Here is a 22,829-nt window from a genome sequence, read left to right on the forward strand (position 1 = left end):
TTACCAGAACAGACTTAAATGCATTCATAACGCTTTAATATTCCACTTTAAACATTAAAAAACATGAAGTGCAGATAAACCATATAATTATGAACTCATACCTCCTCTTAGTAATATTCTCTTTAAGTATAAGATGATCTTCATGATAATATACAAGAGGGTGATGGCAATGCAGAGGTTGTTCAGGCTGTCATCTTTCATAAATATCAGTCTATTCTAAGCAGAAAGTCTTACCAGTGCCTTCCGGCTAATGAGGTGTACCAAATCACTTTAGGGAGGTATCAGAGAGCTGGCAGGTTACCATTTTAACTAAACTACAAGTTAAAATATAGGAAGGAATTGCATGTCTTTTTGTAGCATAAAAAGATCTGTTTGGGAAATCTGTAGATAATGGTAATTCTTCTTCGGGGATCAGTGCGTCTTAGTTCCAGTGGAGGTTGCACATGTAGACAAAGAAGTCCTGAGTTACTTGGCTCAGAATTTCTCATTGATTCAGTGGGTGGAGTACAGTATGGCAGAAAAGATGACACCTTTATTTGTGACACTAGGCCAGGCTACCCATGAACACCTCCAGGAAGGGGGCATCTGCAGCTTCTCTAGGCAACCTGTTGAGCACCTCACTGCCCTCAGTAAAGAATTTCCTCCTAACATATGATCTACATCTGATGTCTTTTAGTTTAAAACTGTTCCCCTTGTCTTACCACTATCTGCCTGTGTAAAAAGTCACTCTCCATCTTTTTTATAAGCCCCCTTTAAATACTGGGAGCATTCTCTTCTCCAGACTGAACATCCAGCTCTCTCTCATAGGAGAGGTGTTTTAGCCCTGTGGTCATCTTTGTAGCCCTCCTCTCGACCTGCTCTATAAGGTCCACATCCTTCTTGTGCTAGGGGCCCCAGCCCTGGACACAGCACTCCAGGTGGGGCCTTGGGAGGGCAGAGCAGTGGGGGACAATCCCCTCCCATGACCTGCTGCCCACTCCTCTGTTGATGCAGCCCAAGATGCAGTTGTTCTGAGCTGCCAGCACACTCTGGCTCATGTTGAGCTTTTTGTCTCCCAGAACCCTCAAGTCCTTTTCAGCAGGGCTGCTCTCCATGAGTTCTTCTCCCAGTCTGTACTCGTGTCTGGGATTACCCCAACCCAGGTGCAGCACCTTGCACTTGGACTTGCTGACCCTCATTAGGTTCTCATGGGCCCACTTCTCCAGCCTGTCCGGGTCCATTTGGATGGCATCCCTTCCTTCTGGTGTATTCACTGCACCGCTCAGCTTGGTGTCATCTGCACATTTGCTGAGGGTGCACTCAGTTTCAGTCTGTCACTGATAAGATGTTGAAATATCTTTAGCTTTGCTCTAACGATTATATTTTCATTTCTACAAGAGGAAATATTCTATTGCTATTTTTTACTAAGACAAGAAAAACTGAATAAGTACAGCCACTTTGAAATGACATTCAGCTTTGAAGGAGATACTTTTTTTTTTTATTGCTTTGTTGCAATCACATCTGTAAATGTGATCCAGAAATAATGTTAAGTCATCCACAGCTGCATGAGGATTGTATGAGAACCAAGAAAGTAGAGGTCTTTGTAACTAATCATAAATTGTAGCAAGATGTAGGAACACTTACACAGCAAAAAAAGATTACCAAAGCATTGGAGGCTTGTGGTTGTTAACACAAAATAAAAGCAGGTAGCCATAAATCACTTCTGTGAGCTAACTCAGCCAGAAAGACCATGCAAGTGTGCTGGAAATACTTGTTATTAAACATCACCACAAAAAAATAGAGCTTAAAAATATATATATTGCTTAAAATGAGACTAGTTGAAAATATTATCTTTATGTAAAAAAGAGGCACAAAACGTGAGAGCAACTGGAAGCAAAACCAAACAGAATGTGTTACAAAGGAAACATCTCAATTCCATTAAGGAGACAAATGTTTTCTTGTTTTTCGTGTTTCTGCCTCAGTTAAGTCCTTCTGATAAATGGATTGCCAGGCAAAATTGGTAATTATTTTCACTGACCCCCCAAAAGAGGTAGAAATACAGATTTTTTTTTTTTGATGCCAAGAAAGGTGAGAAGAGGGATAATGTTTTTGAAAGTCTCTCTTCACCTAAGCTCTACAAATGGTGCAGGCTGCCAGACTGCTGTCCTTGTGTTCCTCTTCCCTGCACGAACTGATTAATACATCCCAGTTCCGCTCTGTGGCAAGGCTGAGGATATGCACTGAGGTGCACAGTGATGGAGTAGCCTGTTAGAAGGTCATTGTACTGGTGGATTTGCACAGTTTAAATACCTGACTGTAGGCATGGGGCTGAATTTGTTTCATCTAGAATTAGACATTTACCTGAGCTTTCTGAATTAGAAGCCCAGTCCCCCTAGACTACTTTTGCCATTGGATAGAAATAGACGTATTGAAGGATGATTCTGATCCTATGTTAACTTAAAGTCTGCCTTCAACTTGGGAGGAATATATGCATTGTAGAGGAAATTAAATGAGTTTAGACTAAATAGTTACTTCTCATGAAACAGAGCTACATCTTGAAAAGCAGATGTATTTTTTAGGTTTAGTCTAACATAGTCTAACAAACTACATGGGAAAGGAAGCAGAGGTGATGTGACTGCTTTGCCAGGGCACTCTCATTCACTTTTGGCAAGAAAAATAGGAGATGAAAAATCGTGTTTACTTTGTTAAGTGTGTCTATTTTCTTTAAACTGAAGCACTTCAATTATCACAAATTGCAGGTGTTTTCTATGGCTTCCAGCTATACCAGTAAGATAGCTTGTGGTTATGATATGTAGTATCAGAAAAAAAAAAAAAAAGAAGAAGAAAATGGACCTTATCTCTGTCAACATAAAATTACAAGAACTGCTCACATGGTGACTTATCTAAGCATAGGTGCCCATGTAAAAATGACACGTTGTGGTCATCCTTAGTCAGTGATGCCTAGGAATCGACAGCTTTGAGCTACAAGCCCAAAGGGAAGGAGTTCATGCCATTTTGTGAGCCATTCAAGCCTTTATTTGCAAAATGGATGTGCCAAGCCTCTGTAGATGTACTGCATTTCCTATAGTTTGGAGAAAATTGGCTCCCCTGCCTCTGTTCCAGTAGTGTTAGTTAAATAAAACTAAATGTCAAACTGTTGGCAATTTTGCAGTATTTCAGTGGCTGATTTTTATGTTTTAAATTCGAAACTGTATGTTTCTTTAAAATGGTTCAAGTTTCCTGAAGGCAGATCTCTAAAAGTCAGTCTGCTGAAAGCTCAGGCTCTACTAATGCATTCTTTATGCCCGCAACAGCAATTAGACTGACATACCCTAAGAGCTGTTTCGGCTACTTCTCTTCCTGCTAGTGGCTTTGTAACTAGCTGTCTTTGAAGGATACTTTTTAATACAAAGCCACTTGAGTTTTGTGATTGAAAAGGTAGCTACTATGGGAAGACTTTAAAAGGCAAGAGATGAGTTGGGTTTGGAATTTTGGTTATGAATCTTGACTGTCCTTACCTGTGGATCTATACCAACCCTGTTTTAATATATACAGGCAAAGAAAACTTCAGTGGAGATTCTGATATATTGGCATTCATTAATGTGCGTGGTTTACTAAATGATTCAGTGGAGCGTGTGAGAGTGGAGAGGAGACCGTGGTTACAAACCAAAAAAGTCAGGCAGAACTAACTGAGAAGGTGCAATGTCTATCTGCCAATATTAGTTTCCAGTGTACTTAATACTTCCTAATGTCAGTTGCTTGGAAACCAGTGTTGTGTGCCCTTTTGCTGCTTGGCAGAAATCACTCTAATTGGCATGTTTCTAGCACTGTCACTGCTGGCAGTCTGCAGCATTTTTTTTTTTCCAGAAGCAAAAATTTTCTTTACATGAGTGATGGCTCACATTAATTAGACAGCAGTCATGGCCAAAGACATCCATTTAAGTGTATGGATGTATGAATCATCATCTCTATCATCAATCACTGGAAAGACTGCTATTCCCATCAACATTTCTGTCTTTCCAGGCTGTTCATTTGAGTCTCAATCTCTTTTCTTCTCATGCAAAAGTATGTTTATTATTTGAAAATGTGTAAGTGGAAATAGTTCATTGCGTATTAGATTTTACTACCTAAACATGACAGTCTAATTCCTTGTATTGTGACAAAAAATGACACATTATGACTGAATGTTTGAACAAAGCTACCACTTAAAATGGGTTTTCCACTACTTAGTAGTAAATGTCATTGTTCTGTGTATACCTTTGTGTGGTAAGGTAAAATGCTAGATTGTGAGGAGTAGATTCTACTTTCATGTGAATATCCTGAACTAACCGTATTTCTAAGAGGGTCGGGACCTCATTGGAGTTCCACTTACGAAGTGTGTTTTTATGTGAAACGTGAACTTAAAGTTGTTTTTGTACTTTCAGGGAAAAAAAAAGTAAGCCTAAAAATCTTCAGATGACTTTTTTTTTTTTTTTTTTCCTTCTGAAGTTTAAGTAATCATTTCCCCAAAGCTTTGGGAGAAGAATTTGAAGCAAAGCCTCAAAATTGATAAATTTTTCTTCCCTTCATCAGTACAAAACTATCTTATCTGTGCTGCTCTGTAATTACTTCCCCCCCCCCTCCCGACCTTAGTTTATGTACTTTTCCAGAGAAACCAGGGGCTAGAAACCTAAACATACCTGCATCCTGCATGCAACTTTTCCATTACCAAAATCGGCAAGAATAGATTTTACAGCACAGTGCAACTGGAGAAGGACCTGTATATACTTCCAGAAGTGGTAGTTGCATGTTCTTGCGTTCTGGGGCTTCTTAAAAGTGAAATTGCTACCCTTCATTCTTTCTAGGTTCAGAACACATTTACATGTAAAAATAAGGTCTTTTGTATATTATTTTGTACCTCCAGGTAGCCAAACATGTTTGTGTTCTTCCACATTAGAGAACCTCTCCTCACTTCACAGGGGAAGCAGCATTTTCATTTTATTTAATGTCTTTGTAGTTAATTAAATAACACTCCAAATTATCTTTAAATGTATGATAATATATTAATATATTCACCTGGTCACATCTTTTATAATAGTGTTACGTTGTTTTCACTAGAAGGTCTTTATTTCTTCTTGCAGTCTGTGAACATACCACAAATTTATTCATGTTTTATTTTGTTTCATGACTTCATAGTCAGCTTTTCATTTGAAAATATGCATCATCACTTTTGTGCAGAGCTTGTTTTTTTTCTTTTTTTGGTGTATGTTTTTTTTTTAACAAATATGTTTGAGTAGAGAGTATTGTACTCATCTTCAGGAGAATAAAACAGAAATCTACATCTGAAATAATCTGGGTATTCCAGATTGCATCCATACCTTGAACTGTCCAGGACAGATGTTGGTATGGTACCACTTTAGTTCCTTGCCAGAATGGTTAATGGTTCAGTACGGTAAATGATAACGGATGTCTGAGTTTCTGTGGATGTCTGAGTATCTACATTTAATAGATCTTAATGTAATTATAATCTGTTGTGTTTTTTTTTTTTTTTTTTACTGAATTTAAGAAGATAATATGTATTAATATTTACCTATTAGTTTCTTACTGTGTGATTACTCAGCCATTAAGTAGGGTAGTAAGCATTGTGTTCCTGTTTCTCTGTTGCCTTATATATATTGTTGCATCTCTGTAATTTGGCTATAAACACTACCAAACCAGAATTCTTAATTTACATTAGTACCTATATATTAATTGTGAATACTTGCAAGCGTTTTCTGCCCATGTGCTGAGACTTCAGGACGTGACCTAAACGCCATGTGTACAGAGCTCAAGAGCAGGTTCACCACTTGTGGCTTTTGGTAATTTAAGAAGGGAGGTCATGCAAGCACTTTTTAATAACTCTCCAAGTATACCTTAAGTGAAGAGTGCACTAATTCTCATTTTCAATGAGACTGTCTTACTTTGAGATCCCAAATGTGTAAAGCACTCTAAATAAATAACTTAGGGACATACAGGCGTAGATACATATGCATTACCATACTGAACATATGGGCACTAAAGAATTGAGTGGAATAGTCAGCAGCTCCAGTATATACTGAGAATGGAACAGGTTCTCCACTGGTGTGAATTTGTATCAGTGTTGACAGTTTACAACAAATGTGGAGTTTACTCTCCTGTTGTTCTACGTGCTTTGTAAATGAGAACAGTACTGTGTCATAAGGATTTTCTTTTATCTCTGCACTTCCTGCTGTTTTACAGATACTATTTAAGCTTTACAGCACCTTGTCAGACAGTTAGAGGACATATTAGAATTGCTTCAGCTATTAGGATGCAGCAACTGCTCAAATGAAGACTGATGTGTTATTGCACATACACACCACATAGTATTTTCAGGAACTGGAATGATTAAAACAAAAAAGTGTCCTATTCCAACTGAAACAGCTGTCAGGACAGTAACATTTAATCAGCTGAAACCTGATGAGAATGCAGGTGTTAACACTTGAGCACCTGCAGAGATTGCTATGGGATTCTTAATGACTTCAAGCAATCAGAACTTCCATCTTGTTTTAAGTTCAAAAAGACGGACTGTCCACTGCCACAGTGCTGCCTAGGCTAAGGCCTAGATTTTAAGTTTAATACACATGAAGTGTTTAATACACATGAACTGCTCTCACCACTTCCTTCTGTGGATATTTCTTTGACTTCTTCAGGATCTAGCCGCTCATCAGCCTCATTTGAGGGTTTTGATAGGATCACAGCTTTCGATGGCATGGCTGCAGATAATTCAAAGTTTTCATTAAGAAGACTTGTGCTGTTTTTTAATTCATTGGTTTAGTCTGTAACATTCAGAATGCTGCATACAATTTAGCTGTCTTTAGTTTCCAAGTTACTGCTTCCTGTGCTTTTTCGTATAGATATGGGTTGTATTACTTCTGCAATAGAAATTATTCACTCAGCATGCTTTCAAGTGGCAGTGTGCATAAAATTGCACTTGGTTTTCACTTGAGAAGCCTTAGCTCTTAGTGAATTTGTCACAACTGCTACAAGTTTGGCAGTTCCCAGCTGCCATTCACCTTGCAACACCCTCAGCAGAATCTGGTCTTGTGCCCAAGGAGAGAAGCTTTTACTGGGTTTGCAGGGAGTTGTTGCAGTTGCAAATTGAAATGCTTTTATGAAATGAAAGGAAATGGCATTTAGAAAGCATGTGCTTTCAGTGGCTTTTAGAGTAATGCCACATTGGTTTTATTTATATTTGCAATTGGCTATAAGCCTCTGGAAGAGGCTAAATGCCTACTGTACAGTGTCTGGAGCAGGAGATGTTCTGTCATTAGTTTTATTGATATGAAGGCTGTAACCATTAAGATAAGAAAATTATATAAGCTGTTTTATGAAACAGAGACTAACAATTTCCACGATCAGAGAAATGATGCATATGTAGTAATTGTATGATAGATAAATAGTTATTTTCCTTAAAGCTCACAACTCAATTTTTATTTACCATGATTATAATGTGAGGCCTTAGAGAGAGGAAGAATCAAGCAGGTACATAGAGACTGCTCTTTCTTTGCACCTCGGGGAATGGGATAGGGGAAGACTAGCAGGAAGAATTAATGAGACTCAGGTGTCCCCAGTAACACCACCTGCTGCACTGAATACAGCTGCTTAACAGATGAGCAGCCTCATGGTAATGCAACCTTCTGCCCTTCTTTCTAGCAGGTCTGTTCAGGCTGGGGTTACACCAGCTGATCTGAGTGAGAGCTTGGCATCATGTGTTCAGGAGTATATGTCATTCATTTAGTAAATCACCTCCCACAGAACTTGTTTTTATGCAAGGTAAATGTGCGGTGGTTGTTAACGGTAAATCTTGATTTTCTGGAACAAATAAATCCTTAGTATGATTCCTTTGAATTTAGTGAAGATGAGCAGTGCACTTAAATAAAATATATTTAAACAATGTAAAAAACCTGGAAAATGTCTAGCTTGTCTTTACCCTAATGGCAAGGTTTCTGGTATTATTATTATAGCTTCTTAATGTTAGTCTAGCACCTAAATTATGATTAAGATAAATATGTGATATCCTTTTGTTTTTGCGAGTCATTTCTTGCTCAAAGAAAGGTACCAAGAATCACATATCAGCAGTAGAAGTTCAACTCCCTGATACTTTAATGGCTTTGTATTACAATTAGCTGATCACCTTTATTCCCTAAAAAGTAAATTGAAGAAAACTTAATAAGTATGTAATCATACCAAACTTGTAACAACTTTTCTTACTGGGCTATTCCTTTGTGCACATCATTGATGCTTATCTATAATAACTTCCTGTTGAAAAAATGAAGTATTTGATGGTACATTATCACTGCTCAGGAAACTCCTTTAATTTTCATACTGACAAAGATATTAACTTAAAAAATAAGACGTCCTTTTATCTGAAACAGTTGAAAATCTGTGTTGTGACTACAGTTGACTGATACTCAGTTACTTTAATAAATGGATGCCAAATTTTATCTTGATTGTATTTTAATGAATGATTCTCACCTACTTGTCAAATAGACAACACAGATAAATTTATGAAGTTATTGTACAAACAGGGTATCCTGATGCCAGAATTAAAAATGCAGAAATATATGATGTCCTGTTTCAGCAATACACTATAAATCTTCAGTGCCGAAAAGTACTCTTGCCACCTCTATATTTTAAGCTTGGGTTTATTTTAATGTTTTCCTAAAAAGAGTCCATGAACCTTCAGAGTAATTCACGAATATGCCAGAAATAATCCTATGGAGTTATGAGAGGGCTTTATTTAGAGACTGGAGCTAATTTTGTGATACCTGAGACTTCAAGGAAGTCACAGACTCAATGTTCATTCACAAGCATGTGCAACTTTTCTTGTTCCTATTGGTATATGAGAGTGATCATTGATTTTGGCATACATATATTGAAGTCTTCTATATTAGATAAGCGTTAAAAAATTGTAATGAATGCACTTTGCCACTTATACATCTTTCTCCAGTAGTACTGGTTATGGCTGTTAATGTAAAAAGAAACAAACAAATCCTTTCTAGTTTATGTATCTTTACCAGATATCTTTGATTTATCAAATAACTTTATTGTTCCCTATTTGTGGTATTATAATGCACAGGTACAGCAGTGGTTTTGATCTTAAAGGGGGAATACTTATATGAATTACTGTGTGCAATAATATAGAACAAGCACTATGGAGGGGAAAAAAATATTTTAACATACAAGTATCTTGATGGCTGGGAGAAAAGAGAGAGCTCGAGAACTACTGGAAAAGATCAGAAAGCCGGAGTTTGCAGTTACTAAACATTTTCTAGTATTCCAAGAGGTGTCTGTTATACAAAATACTAGGTTCTTATGGAAGAAAAAAGACAATCCAGTCTGACAAAGCTCTGAAGTCCTCATGTTTTTCTAAAGCATGCAGTATTTCTTGTCAGGGACATTTATTGTCTCATTTTATTTTATTTTTTAGCATAGAAATATCTGGCAGATGGGTTGCCATCTTTCTGCAAATGAAAGGTGTTCAGACTTGCATTTATGATTGTTGGACTTAAAGTTTACAAAACCCAGTCCCAAAACCATTAAATTGTGCAACTGGTTTTTCATCAAGGGAAGCAAGGAGGGAGTAAATGGTTCCACTTGAGAATTAGTTAATTTGGTGCCTGAAATGTGTACCCTATATGATTTTCAGGTGCTTTAATGCATCTCTGGTAATAAAAGGAGGGGTATTACTTCTAAGTAAAAAAACAAGACCCAGCTTTCAAGACTAGATTATTTTTGAAAGAATCAATACCAGCTGATGACACTTAATTCCAAAGTCAGCAATGCCTTAATTTAAAGGGCCCCATCCTATGCTTGAATAGCATGCTCTTGTCTGACTTAGATCATCTGCTCCATTCTAGGTAACGTGTTAATAAGTGGTGGTGTGCCATACACCTTTTCCTCCCCAGCTCACCTTTTCTTTTTTTGTCTCTGTTATCATCCTCCAGGGAGTGCATTATGGTTTCTTCATTTCCTTCTCTTGCAGTAACACCCGTCCTGTTGTCTTCGGCTCGCTCACTGCCTTCTCTGGCAGCTTCCCTTTGACTAACAATTCAGCCTTCTGACAGCAAGTGGAATTTAACAGCTAACAGGTAGCTTCAGGGTACTGCCTGTCAGCTGCTGACAACTGAATGAAGACAGTGAGGGGCCCACTGGTCAATTGGCTGCTGTAAATTAGAATGAGTCAGGTAGTTTTTAAATTAAGTAGTGGACACAGTGGTGTCCTGAGTTCAGTAGTTAACCTCCAACATTGAATAGTTAACCTGTGCTGAAAGAGGTAATGGAAAGATCTCCCAGTTCACATTAGGGAATTGTTGTCCTCTCTCATATTGCAGAAAGAAATACTGATGTTGAATGTAGAAGAATGTGAAATCTGTTAAAAGTGCAGTTGGTGGGCTGCATAGAAATTAATTTTCTAATATGTCTTTAGTACACTGGCCAAATTATGATGATTTTTGGCAGGCATCATGTCAGTGCTGTGAAGCAAGGTGGAGCATATTTCCATATACTTCATCAAGAATCACTGGAGAGGAAGAACACACTGAACAAACAGCAGGCTCAGGGCACAATATGGGAAACTGATTTCCAGCCACCCACACGTTTCTCGGATCCAGAAGAGTCAGAGGAAGAAACAAGCACGTAAGTCAACTCAGAGGGCTTTTGGTCATCCAAGGTCAGTGATTTTAAAAAGTAACAATCTCTGGTTTCTGTCATTACTTGGTATTGAGCCAATAGTTCACTACTTGTGTGAACTAAAAGAAAAAATGCTTAAAAATCTGTGTGAATACATCTGAACTTAACAAGCACGGAACAAAAATGTTTGAGGCACTGTTAAAAAGGGGTAAGTTTAGAAGGTGGAAAGTCTTTTGAACTAGGGAAAGGTTTCATAGCCAACTTAGAACTGATTCTCTGAGGAGAAGAGGAGGTCTGGTGAGAATTTGGCATGCTTTTGTCCCCAAAATAGGACCACAGAACTAAGAATAATAAAGAATTGCATGCAGAATAAGTGGCTTGGCTTGCAGAATGTGTTTCTTGGCTAGTTCAGACCTATTACCACCTTCCTCTGGTATTCTCTCCATTAGATAGGTTTCAATCTTTTGCCTCAGTCTGATCTATTCAGTGCACCTCTAATGCTTGTTATGTTGTTCTACTTGTCTTCCATCTCTCAATCCTCACTAGGTGGTGAGATAATTAAATACTTGCTCAGCAGGACAGAATGGTTATTCTAGAGGTTACAGACCTTTGGGAGCTTTATTGCATCAAAAGCTCATTCATGTCTAACAGTTTTCCATGGCTGGCTCTATGTTCCCAGTGCTTCCAACTATAGTTTTATCTGAAGATAAAAAGACTAATGAGAGGCAGAGGCTAATCTGATGATCAAAATGGATTTGGAGTTTGTTCTGAAAATCAATACGGCATTGTAATGCCAGTATGCCTGACTTCTGTAAAAGATTTCCCAGGAAGTCACAGCACAATGTTGCCATCATGAGTTAGGACTGTAGTTAACTATGCTTTCCTCAACAGTTTGCTGTGGCTTATGTCCAACCTAGGTACTGGGTTCCTATCATTCACCTTTCTTTCATGAGCTGACTCTCAACTTGGAGAATTCAGTCTCCAGAATCATCCAAGATGCAGTCAGACCCTAGTCACAAAGTGAGTTGACAATTTATAACCGTTATTAAAAAACAAGATTTTTTTTCCTGTTAGTTTGAAACCCAGTCCAAATAACCAACCAAACACACAAAAAAAACACAGATAAGTAGCATAGATAGGCTGAGAGTTTTCAAGCAGAAAAGTATTATATTTACTAGAGTCACGTTTAATACACAGTGTTCTAAATGGTCACTAGCTGAATAGCTAGAAAAGATGAGAAAATAATAGCATGTTACTGAAAAATAAATGGTGTTACAGAAGGAGAAAAGGTATAGGGTATAGAGGTTAAAGTATTTTGGAAGTTTTGCCTCTATCTGCATAATCTAAAACGTTCTTCTTACCTTAACCAAGTCACCTACGACCATGTTTTTAAATGGCTCTGTGAAGCACTGTGATCCCAGGATAATGAAGGCCACATAAACGTTTTAGGTAAACAGGACTATTTAATAAAAATAAATTCTTGAATTAACCTCCCAGAAAGCCTTTTGTAAACTCAGTGCTCATTATTCGTTTTTGTATGTAACCGTTCTGTCACCTAAAACTCAGCTAATCCCCCATTTATTGCACGGGAAAAAAAAAATTGCACGTATGAAAAATATCATTGCCTTTATTATTGTGATGATTCAGATCATTGAAGGCATTTATTTGCTTCTGTTTAGATATAGCAGGGCTGACCTAAAAAGATTCAACATTCCTCTTTCCTTTATGAAGGTATAGCCATACAGATAATTTTATCTTTATGTAGAAATGGCTTCTTCTAGCAGTAAAAACAAAACAAAAAAACCTTCTAGTGCAGTTACTTCCAGGCTTGTGGGTGAATACTGACAAAGCCACTTTAATCTTATACCTGTACTAGGCTCTTTGTCAGTTGTAAAAATAGCTAAAAAAAAAAAAAAAAAAAAAAAAGACCCCAAACTCTACACTAGCAAAATGTTAACATGTTAATTGAGAGTTTAATTTCATTTTTAGAGTAAAGCTTTCTAAAATCTGCCAACATTTCTACTTGGAAGTCATGAGAATGTGATCAAATGTCAAAATCTAGGGGGGGGGTTATGGAGAATTTTCTCAATTCCAGGATGTGTTGAATGGCACAGGAGGACACACTGAAACAAGTGAAAGAAGAATGCATGGTGTTGTCAGGTGTGCCTTTGTTCATTCAGACTGTCCCATGTGATTTACCCATGTGGTGTTAGCTCCAGTTGTGTGACGTTTTACACATATTTGTCTGCAGTGGTAGGCAGTTTAAAAGAAAAAAAAAAGTCTAGATACAAAATACAGATCATTATCTGTTGTGGAAACTTTCTTCACTCCCAGCTTTCACAGTGCTGACTTTAAAGATGAGGAACTTCATGGAATAAGTAAGTCTAAAGCAGTGTTAAACTGCTGGAGGAGCACAAAATGCCTTTTTAACAGATGACGTCTGGCTTCAGTCTTTCTCAAGAGATGAAACTATTGGCATGGGTTTATATGCTCAAATTTCACTGAAGGTGTGACACAGTGACGGGTCTAGGCATTTTCTGTCTCCCCCTTCCTCTTTTCCTCTACAAGAAAAGAGCAAATACTAAGTCTCTGCTGGGACTTCTTTATTGCTGTTACGTAAATTGTAGCATTTAAGTCTGTTATCAACAGTTTTAAATATATCAGTGCTTCAGACTTGGTAAGTTTCTTTTCATAACACATGACAAAGTAGAAGCAAAGTGCCACCCAGTAGGAATAGGGATTCCATCGAGGACTTAAACGCCTATACAATAGTCCCACTGTATGTACCAGTATTCTGTTATTCATTAGAACTACAAAGAAGTTAGAGTGATTTGAAGAAGCATAAAACAGGCATGTTGTTCCGAACAACAAAGTATGTGGAATTCATGTGCTCTGGTTATCTCTAATAAGTACAAATTTAGGTAAGGTTATCTGAATGAAGAAGATGCTTAATGAGGTTTTGTTTAAGACATTTCTTTTGGGACAGAAGGAATACCTGCCAATTTTTATGGTTCTTAGATATCTTTGTTAGACTAAATAATAAATGTGTTCATTCGTTTCTTAGTTGGCTGTAGAGCTGCACTGATCTCTGTAAAAGAAAAGGTCCCTGAACATAGAGCTGAAATGCCCCTGCCAGTATTGTATGTACTATTCACAGTTGCTGCTTTAGAAAATGTGTAGCAATTGAATGCTTGGGGGACATGCTCCCCAGCCCTTGTTCCAATTATTTACCAGTTTGTAGTAGGCAATAAGAAGTCTGAGGGTGTCAGCTTCCTTAGTTTGAGGAAGGAAATGTTAATCCACAATTGTTCATCCATCTAGGAAGTCTGTGCTAAAGAAATTTGCATGTAACTTTAAGTTTGAAGCTCCACCCAGTTCTCAGTTAACCTCTCACCTGTTTAAGGCCAATATCATTTCAGTTTTATACTAATTTATTATCCAGCTTATAGTATTTCATGTTATATTTTCTCTGTGGATCTCCTGTCTTACGTAGGAGCTGTGCCATTCAGTCACTCTTCTAAATTGCACTGAAGGAGAAAGCAAACTATCGCAGATATATCTGACATGCTTCACTCTTATTGCTCTTTTCTTTTTGGCTTCTTTGACTATCACACTAATTTTTAATGCAGTGATGAACCATTGGAAGGTTGTTCTATTTATTCTTGTCTTCATTAAGTCCTCCTCTGCCACACATAGTCACTTTACACAGCTCTATGTACTGTCAGTTTTAAAAGCCTCCTTCACTTGTCTTGGCTTAGGTGATACAGACTTGGAGTATGTGTTGATTGTAGGCATTTTTTCTTATTTTTCATATTGTGATCTTGACATGATGTGAGCAAAAAGTGTTGTATTTCTGAAAAGATGCTATATTCTATCTCCACTAAGTCCATAATCATGCTCTCTCTGCTTTGGAAAGGTATATGAGGTTTCCATATACTTCTGCTGCCTTTGAACTATGAGCTGGTGCTTTTGACATGAGGACCTGATTCAGCATCCCAGAGGAATATATTTTGAAAAACAGGTTATGACATACGCCTATTTACTGACAAGTGATTTGTTCATTCTTTAGAGACAAAAAGGTCTGTAGAAAAGGTCATGTTCAGCTCTGCCTGCTGTGCTCACTAACTTTACGTGATTGCTTTCTGTGATTTTTAAGTTCTTGTGATTGTTGTGTGAGATTCTCTGTTCATTCCTTTCTGTTTCCTGTGGAAAACAAACAATCTTTCTGGTTATCTAGTATGTCTTTGTTACAGTTCACATTTGTGGCTACATTTGGGCCTTGGAAGTAAAAAATGGCAAAGATTGAAGCGTATCATTAAACTAGCAGGAGCAAATTCTGCTTTTCCAGAGCCCTTTAGAAAGTGTCTGCAGACAGATTGTATGCTCCTATAAGACAATTTCATTCTGTCAGAGTTACCAGCAACAATCTTTGTTCTTAGGTTAAAGGCAATTTTTGAATTGTTTAAGGTTTAAAAAGTAAAGAGTCTTGAATGTAAGGAAAATAAATATCTTTCTATTTGGCAGACAGCTCAGTGAAATGTGTACCTTATTGCTAGGGAGTTGTCATGTCGTGTTCTATAAAAGGTTTGGACTTGTCTGTGTCATACTGGGCCCACACTTTGACTTGACGTTTTAGCCATCCATGCATCCATGTCGTAGTGCAGAATAGCTCCATAGTCAGGTGTGGTCTGAACAGGTAGATCACTGGAATAAGCAGTTATCATAAGCATACTATGAATAGTTAAACATCCTGGTAAATATCTGATTTGCAATATTTTTAATATATGCAGTAATTCCAGATTTAGAGAAATAGTGTTTTGTTTTTTTTTTAATGTGAGGAGGAGAGTGGGAATGTGGTGTGGTGATGTGAACACTGTAAATGATTTTATTGGTTCTGTCTTCATTTCACATACTCCTTTTTTTAACTCTATTCTGTTCTTTCCTATAGCTGTTCTCTAACAGAAAGCAACCACTTGAAGAAGTCAGGGAAGAAGAAAAAAAAGATGACCTTAAGGTCTTTCACTCCTGCTTATACCAGTGTCCTGATTCCAAGACCCCCTGAAGCAAAAAGGTATATTTGAAGGCAGATTTATTTCATGCTTTCCTTGGGAGGACACCAGGGGGATTCACAGCAAAACAGACCCCATAATGCATATGCATCTTTTTAACTGGTGGACAAGATCAGGTGATCTTTAAGGTCCCTTCCAGCCTAAACCATTCTACCATTCTGTGATTCCTGAGAATTTCATGAAGATAAGTCAAAATAATCAGTCTTCAGCGACTGTTAAATTTCAATTGTAAATGTTTGAATCCTAATAAGTTACTGAAAACCCTGTGTGGGTGCATGTGAACAAACATACATTGTTTGCCCTCCAGATTTTGATTCAGAAAATTCTGACTTATTTGCATATATGGTATAACTTTTGAGATAAGGCTTATCTTAAGGAAAGGCTGTAAAAGTTAATATTTAATTTGCCTAGTTTAAAAAAAAAAAAAAAAAAGGTAGGCCTAGGAAAGACAGGGAAAAGACAGTACACATATCATGTACGCTATTTTGTTTATTAACCTGTTGCTCACCAAAAGTACCTTTATATATTCACACTTGCCTGTGGACTAGGTTAGAATGCTAAAGATAATCTTAGTTCAGAAAAAGATCAGCCTGGCATTTTGAACTAACACATTGCCTCTTCTCAGATGCAAAGCCTTAGAAGCTACTGTAGAATCCAAAAAAAACACCCAAAAAGATACATAAGAATCCAAATCATGAGGTCATAAATCCTGGAACCCTCATAGGTATGAAAGTACTAAGTACATCACAAAGGCAAGTCTGTTGGAACATTTCCCACCAAATAATATGCATCAACATTGCAAAAACCTCAAGAGGTGTCTGGAATTCACTGGGACAATAAACAATTTGTTACAGAAATGCCTTTTATCAACAAGAGCTTTTATTGCTAGGCTATCTACTTGGCAACATGTTGCCAGTTGAACTATATTTTCCTAACTGTAGCATAACACATTTGTTTCTCCACGTTATAGCGAACATCTTTTCCGGCAGCTGTGTGCCATACACTGGCTTTTGGAAGCTTTGACCCTTGAATCCAACAATTCGATGCATTCCATATTAACCTGCTGGAATCCAATGTACGTTCATAATGCATGGTAGTCTTTGGAGTTAGGATTTTGGAATCTTTTATCCTTTATACCTTGTTGTTTCTCTTATTTCAAGTAATAACTATTTGAGTGAAATGTTATTAATTCCATGCCATGCAGCATAAACAAATTTTGCATTGACATTGCCCCCATGCAGTCAGCAGGGAATTGTACAGTCAAATTAATAGCACAGCATGGTCCTCTATTATTGTAAGTTACAGAACTAGCAGAAAATACTGAGTTAACCCAACCAAATTTAGTTATGTTTTCTTTCCTTCTTTCTTTTGTTAATAATTATGAAAATTAAATATATGTATTAATGTGTATGCATATTCCTGGAGCCTTCTTTAGAGGGTTATCTCATTGAACACAACAGGAATTCCAGGAATGTTATAATTACAGAACAAAGCCAGCTATTAGGTGATATTTAGTGGCTGCTTTTATTCTATCAATTATGTTACAATGGTGATGGTACTTCTAACAAAACTGCATTGTGTTGCTTCTGAATTTTTGTGCTGTTAAAAGTAAATAATAATTTAAATTCTCAGCATTTTTAGTTAATAAATATAACAACATTGACTCTGTTTTAAATTATTTGTGTGTGTTTGGTAAAACATTGAACAGTCAATGCTTGATTTACAGGGCAGAGCTCTTCTGTTTTCTCTGTATATTCTCAGTCAAGACAAACTGCATTTATATATAACAAGAGTGTCAGAGTAGCATTATGTAGAATTAGCCTGATAAATTAGACAGGAGAATCAGTCCAGTCCAGCATGTATCATAGATGGGTTTTTCAACCCCTTACATATGAGGAACGACCAATAGACTGGGATAAGAGGAACAGTTTGTCAATAAATCTCACAAATACAGGCTGACAGCAGAGCATAAAGACTCTGGATTCATTTCCAGGTTCAGAAGTAGTATCGTCTTTTGTATACTTTCTGTTTTCTGTTGCAGTCTGTAACCACCACTCCTCTTCCTCAAAGTTATTTGAACTGATATGCATACCCATGTACTTCATGTTGCAGTAACCATGAAAAATCAGGCTTGCATTTAGATCACATACTGTCTGTCCACACAAAAAGATTTTCAGATGTGGCAAAGGAAGCAAGCTTAGAACACTAATCTGCTTTGTAAAACCTTTGACTGATTAGATTGGGACCGAATGATAAATGAGCCAACCTCAGAAGTGACCTGTTGTTATACCACAGCTGCAAATGCTGCGGCTTTCACATTTTCCTTTGTCAACACGATGTAACATTTAAGCTTTTGGACTAGTACAGGTCCTCGCTCTGCTAACAGCTTTGAAAAATCAAACTTGTATGAACCTCCTGTCATTTCTATCCATGAAATCTGGCTATACTGGATAAGATTCTTCAGTACTTGCACAGAGGAAGTTGAGAGCAAAATCTGACCCAGTACAAGCGTGATATCTTGCAAAAATGACTTTGCTGTATTTAGGTTCATCTGCACTTGTGACTGTAGTGTAATCACAGCTTGTATGTTTACTACATTTCTTAAAAGAAGTTGTAATAAAACAAAGACTCTTGAGATGAGAAACTGATTAAATCATTTTCACTCAGGGACCCTGGTGGCTGTAAAAAAACAGTGAAAGAAATGGAAGAGGAAAAGTTAGTAGCATTCATGTGGGAGCTCTTTGTTACAAATACAAAGGTAACTTCATTGGTAATTTCTTCCTTAGGAATTAATCTAACTTTTCAAGCTTTTTTTTTGTTGTTGTTGCCTAATTGAACTTCCTGATACCACATTTTATACTCTGGATCCTGTGAATGCAGATTGTTTGTCTCTCTGGGTTTTGATGAATAACAGTGTGATGCTAAGTAATAGCAAAAGCAACATGTAGTTATTCTGCAGATTGAAACTGTGGCTTGGCCTTAGAGATAATCACCGATGTGGGAAGAATTAAATACTTTGTTAAAATTTATGTAGCCTTTGGCTTGCGTTTGCCCCCTTTTCTTTATGAGTTGGGCACCTGGGGATTTCAGACCAGTGTCCTGGAAAACCTTGTTCCAGTAAGTTCTAGTCACGATATGTTTGGTTGCCTTTTTACTCAGAATATACAGCTCAATTTGAAACAAATTCAAACTAAATTTCTATTTGAAGAAAGCAAGATTCACTTGGCACATTCAAAGCAAAGCCAAGGAAAGGAGAAAAGCAATTCAGATGAAAGCCTTTTAAAAGATAAATAAAATTATTATCCTAGAGGATGGTAATCTGGTAAGGCAAACATCATTATAAACACTACAAATGATCTAAAACACTTGGTAACTGTTTTGCTATGATAGTCCATCTTTCTGAAACCACAGCAAGACTTTTGTTTTATTTTGTTTTGGTTTTTGAAACTGCTAAAGTGAATGGAAGGAAATAAAGTGGGAATGAGTTTGGCTTAGGAGCATAACTAGAAGAGCTCAATACGAAACAAGTGGATTCTGATATTTTCCACTCTAGCATATCTTACATTTTGATATTCAGCAGTTTGCCTAAGATTTTAGTTCCTTGCTTTGCCCCCTGTAAGGCAAATTTAAAGAAGTTTAGTAAAAGGCTTTTAAAGCCCCAGGTGAGGCACTCTTAGAAGTATGGGCTGTTGTTACATGCAAGCTGTTTGCTCTTGTTATTTGTCAGCACTTGCAGCTTGTACCCTCCTGACATAATAACAAAAATGATTTAATGGAAGATGAAGATTGCTGTTGGGGAATAAGCAGCAAGAGTTGTGAAACTTCTAAAAGACCAAAAAAAAAAAAGTGTTTTTATGCAAATATTCTTTTTGCTGTTAGCAAAGTCAGCAAGTCACGGAATTAACGGGTGTTTCTAAATAGAGGTCTTTCTGACTTTTCCATATAGTCTTATCTATTCTCTAAAGTCAGGTCCAAATGAACATGAGCAGAGGAAAACAAAGTGTGTGTCAACCTTTGTGTGTCTTTTAGCATCTATATTGCTGGGATTATTTTTCTGAAATAACTTTCCTGACTTAATGATAATTTCCTCTCTGTCACTTACACTAATTATGACTTGAACACTGCTTTTCATATTTGGTATGAAACTTGTAGTGGAATTACTGTGTTTCTCCAGGGGTACTTGCTTTATAATGCATGGTGTTTTGATTAATAAACCTGTAGAATTCAATCTGCTTTCACATCTACATTCCTGACACAGGAAACTTATTTGCCAGGTTAGTGGGTGTAGGGAGGAGACCCAAACATTTATCAAACCATTTTGACCTATTCCTCCATGGACATGAGAAAGTTGCTCTATTACCAACCTTCTCCACTGCTTCAGTGTTACTTCAGCAGAGGAATGTCAAAGAAAAGTAACAAATTGAAGGAGGTATGATCCAAGAAATCACTGCTTTGTTGAAGTCACTGAAGAAAAATCTTTGAAGTTACAGGAAGGCTAGAAAAACCTACTGCTCTGATTAGTTATGGAAATGTGTTTCTTGTCAAATTTGCAACAGAATTTTGAAACAAACTTTGCTGTTAACATTTGGTATTGAAAATCCTTTCTATTCTTTTTTCTTTGTACAGAAATACATGCGGAAAGCACAACACTGTCCACTTTTCAGGAAGACAAACAAGATATTTACTCCAGTCATCTCTCAGCTTAGTAGTCAGTCTTTTTATGGTCAAACCCCTCAGGGTAGTGTAAATTCCCTTGTGCTTTACTCTGAAGACAATGTCAACACGAATGGAGCTTTGTCTGATGTTATGAGTGAGTCAGTGCAAACTAAGGAACAACATCGTCTTTTTCCCTGTAAGTTTCTTTTCTTGACTGCTAATATCAAATAGATTTGTTTTCAGCATTACTAGGGAGTCCTTAGTTCAAAGACACTGCTAGATGTACAAGTGTATTTCTCTTCAGACTTAGGGAGACTTGTACAGAGTTCCTTGCACCCTCACTGTTAGCAAATTGGTTTAAAGACAGTGTAGTCCCATGTGAATATTAAGTAAGAGTTTTAATTAATAGTCAGTTGTAGCAGTTTTATGATCAGCCACTCATCCACATCTGTAATATTCAACAGGAGGTAAAAACAGTAAAACTGTTCTGTGGTTTAAACAACTGATCCACTAAATACATGTCTGTTTAACTCAGGGGTTTGTTACTCTGTATTCCTTTACTCATCCATTAGTGACTGCCCTATGCTTGATCTGACAGAATAGTTTATCTGCCAGCTCTGCAACGCGTTTTAGTACAAAACTAGGTAATCTTCAGTCTTTTCCTCCTAAGTCAAGACCAGAAAAGCACATATTAGAAATAGATTATAAGCCAGTAGCCTTTATCTAGAATTCACAAAGCTTCATGAAACTCACACAGACAAAATTTTGAGAGTACACACAACTCATGTACCCACATGTAAGCACATATTAAAAGTGGGAAAGGTTCTGTAGTAGGTAGCTAACTAGTAGTTACACCTGAGCGTGCCTCTTAGAGATAATACTTATGTTAGGGAAAGAATTCAAAATGCAGTTGGACAAAAGGCTTTCCATTAATTTAGATGCTGTAGTTTTAGGACTGCTGCTGTAGAATGTCTGCTTATACAAGTTTGATTTTTCAAAGCTGTTGGCAGAGTGAGGACCTGTACTAGTCCAAAAGCTTAAATGTTACATCGTGTTGACAAAGGAAAATGTGAAAGCTGCAGTGCTTACAGCTGCGGTATAACAGGTCACTTCTGAGGTTAGCTCATTTATCATTCGGTCCCAATCTAATCAGTCAAAGATTTTACAAAGCAGATTAGTGTTCTAAGCTTGCTTCCTTTGCCACATTTGAGAATCTTTTTATGTGGACAGAGTATGTGATTTAAATGTATGAAATGTAAACCTAATTTTTTGTGGCTACTGCAAAAATATACGTATATGCAAATCAGTTCACAGCATAAGTTTTCTTCACACTGAAAATTAAAATGAGACCTGTATCTGAGAGGTCTTAGCCCCAAGCTCTAGGCTGGATATTAGCTCCAAAGCTTTTCAGCCAGCAGTGTGGCTTTGAATTCTCAGGCAAAAACTTTTAAAAGAGGATATATGCATATTTGTGCAAAGGTTCTTACTTATAAAGGTTGCACCTGTATTTTGGCCTCTTCTTTAGGGTTGATCAATATCTTTACAATGGTTTAATCAGTGTTACATCCCTACATAATAGGTATATATTTGTACCCCATTACACAGATGTTTAAGATGTAGAAATCAAGGAGGTTTGCCAAGCTCATACAGCTTGTCTGTGGGAGAGCTGGAGATCATAACCCCAATTGCTGCAAATGCAGTCTAGTGAAATTACTACAGTCTCTGCTGTTTTTCATATTTCTAATTAATGTCTGCCTAGCTCACAGCTATGGAGGTTAATATTTCAAAAATATTATGAATATGGACAAGCTGGAGTATTCATTTCCCCAGTTTTTCTAACTTGGTAATTGGAACGGATTATAATACTATAAAATGGAGGGCACGGAGATATTCACAGAGTTGTAGGCTATCCTGAGTTGGAAGGAATCCAAACATCATCAAGTCCAACTCCTGTCTCCACATGGGATCACCCAAAAATCAAGCCCTATTTCTGAGATCATTGTCCAAACTCTTCTTGAACCCCGTCAGGCTTCGTACCAGGACCACTTCCATGAGGCCCTCTGTTTCTGTTGATAGTCAAAAAAAGGACCTATATCTCTCTGGTATTAGCTGTGCTTTGCTTCCTGTTCTCTCTCTCCAAAATCTGCCAGCTGGGCTGCTATCAGGAATGGCTTGAGACAACTTGTCTCATCTTGGAGAAAGCACCAATTGCAGCCACTCCTTAGAACAGTTCTTCTCCCCCAGACAGACATTATCAGCAGCATAGATGGGTTTCAGATATCCAGCTATTCTATCTGCCTGTATGGTAACCATAAATAGAAAAGATAATTGGATTCTTTTTAGAAGGGCTTTGGCAATACATGCCAAGAACAAATGAGATCTGTATGCAGGCTAAGCTCAGTTTTGAGCAGAGGCTCCAACCCCATGGGAGTCAACCTTCATATTCAAACTGCT

The 22,829-nt window shown here is 37.3% G+C and overlaps 1 protein-coding gene across 1 annotated transcript in view; it reads left to right on the top strand.

The window, feature by feature from the left end:
- CCDC60 (coiled-coil domain containing 60) overlaps window positions 1-22,829 on the top strand; it is a 69,333-nt gene that overhangs the window by 27,076 nt on the left and 19,428 nt on the right. The window contains exons 4-8 of the mRNA XM_032199088.1: window positions 10,480-10,656; window positions 15,599-15,721; window positions 16,690-16,794; window positions 18,387-18,477; window positions 20,346-20,571. Of these exons, the coding sequence (XP_032054979.1) occupies window positions 10,480-10,656; window positions 15,599-15,721; window positions 16,690-16,794; window positions 18,387-18,477; window positions 20,346-20,571 (722 nt within the window). The remainder of the gene's footprint in view (window positions 1-10,479; window positions 10,657-15,598; window positions 15,722-16,689; window positions 16,795-18,386; window positions 18,478-20,345; window positions 20,572-22,829) is intronic.

The sequence above is a fragment of the Aythya fuligula genome, chromosome 17, assembly GCF_009819795.1.
Source record: "Aythya fuligula isolate bAytFul2 chromosome 17, bAytFul2.pri, whole genome shotgun sequence".
Lineage (NCBI taxonomy): Eukaryota > Metazoa > Chordata > Aves > Anseriformes > Anatidae > Aythya > Aythya fuligula.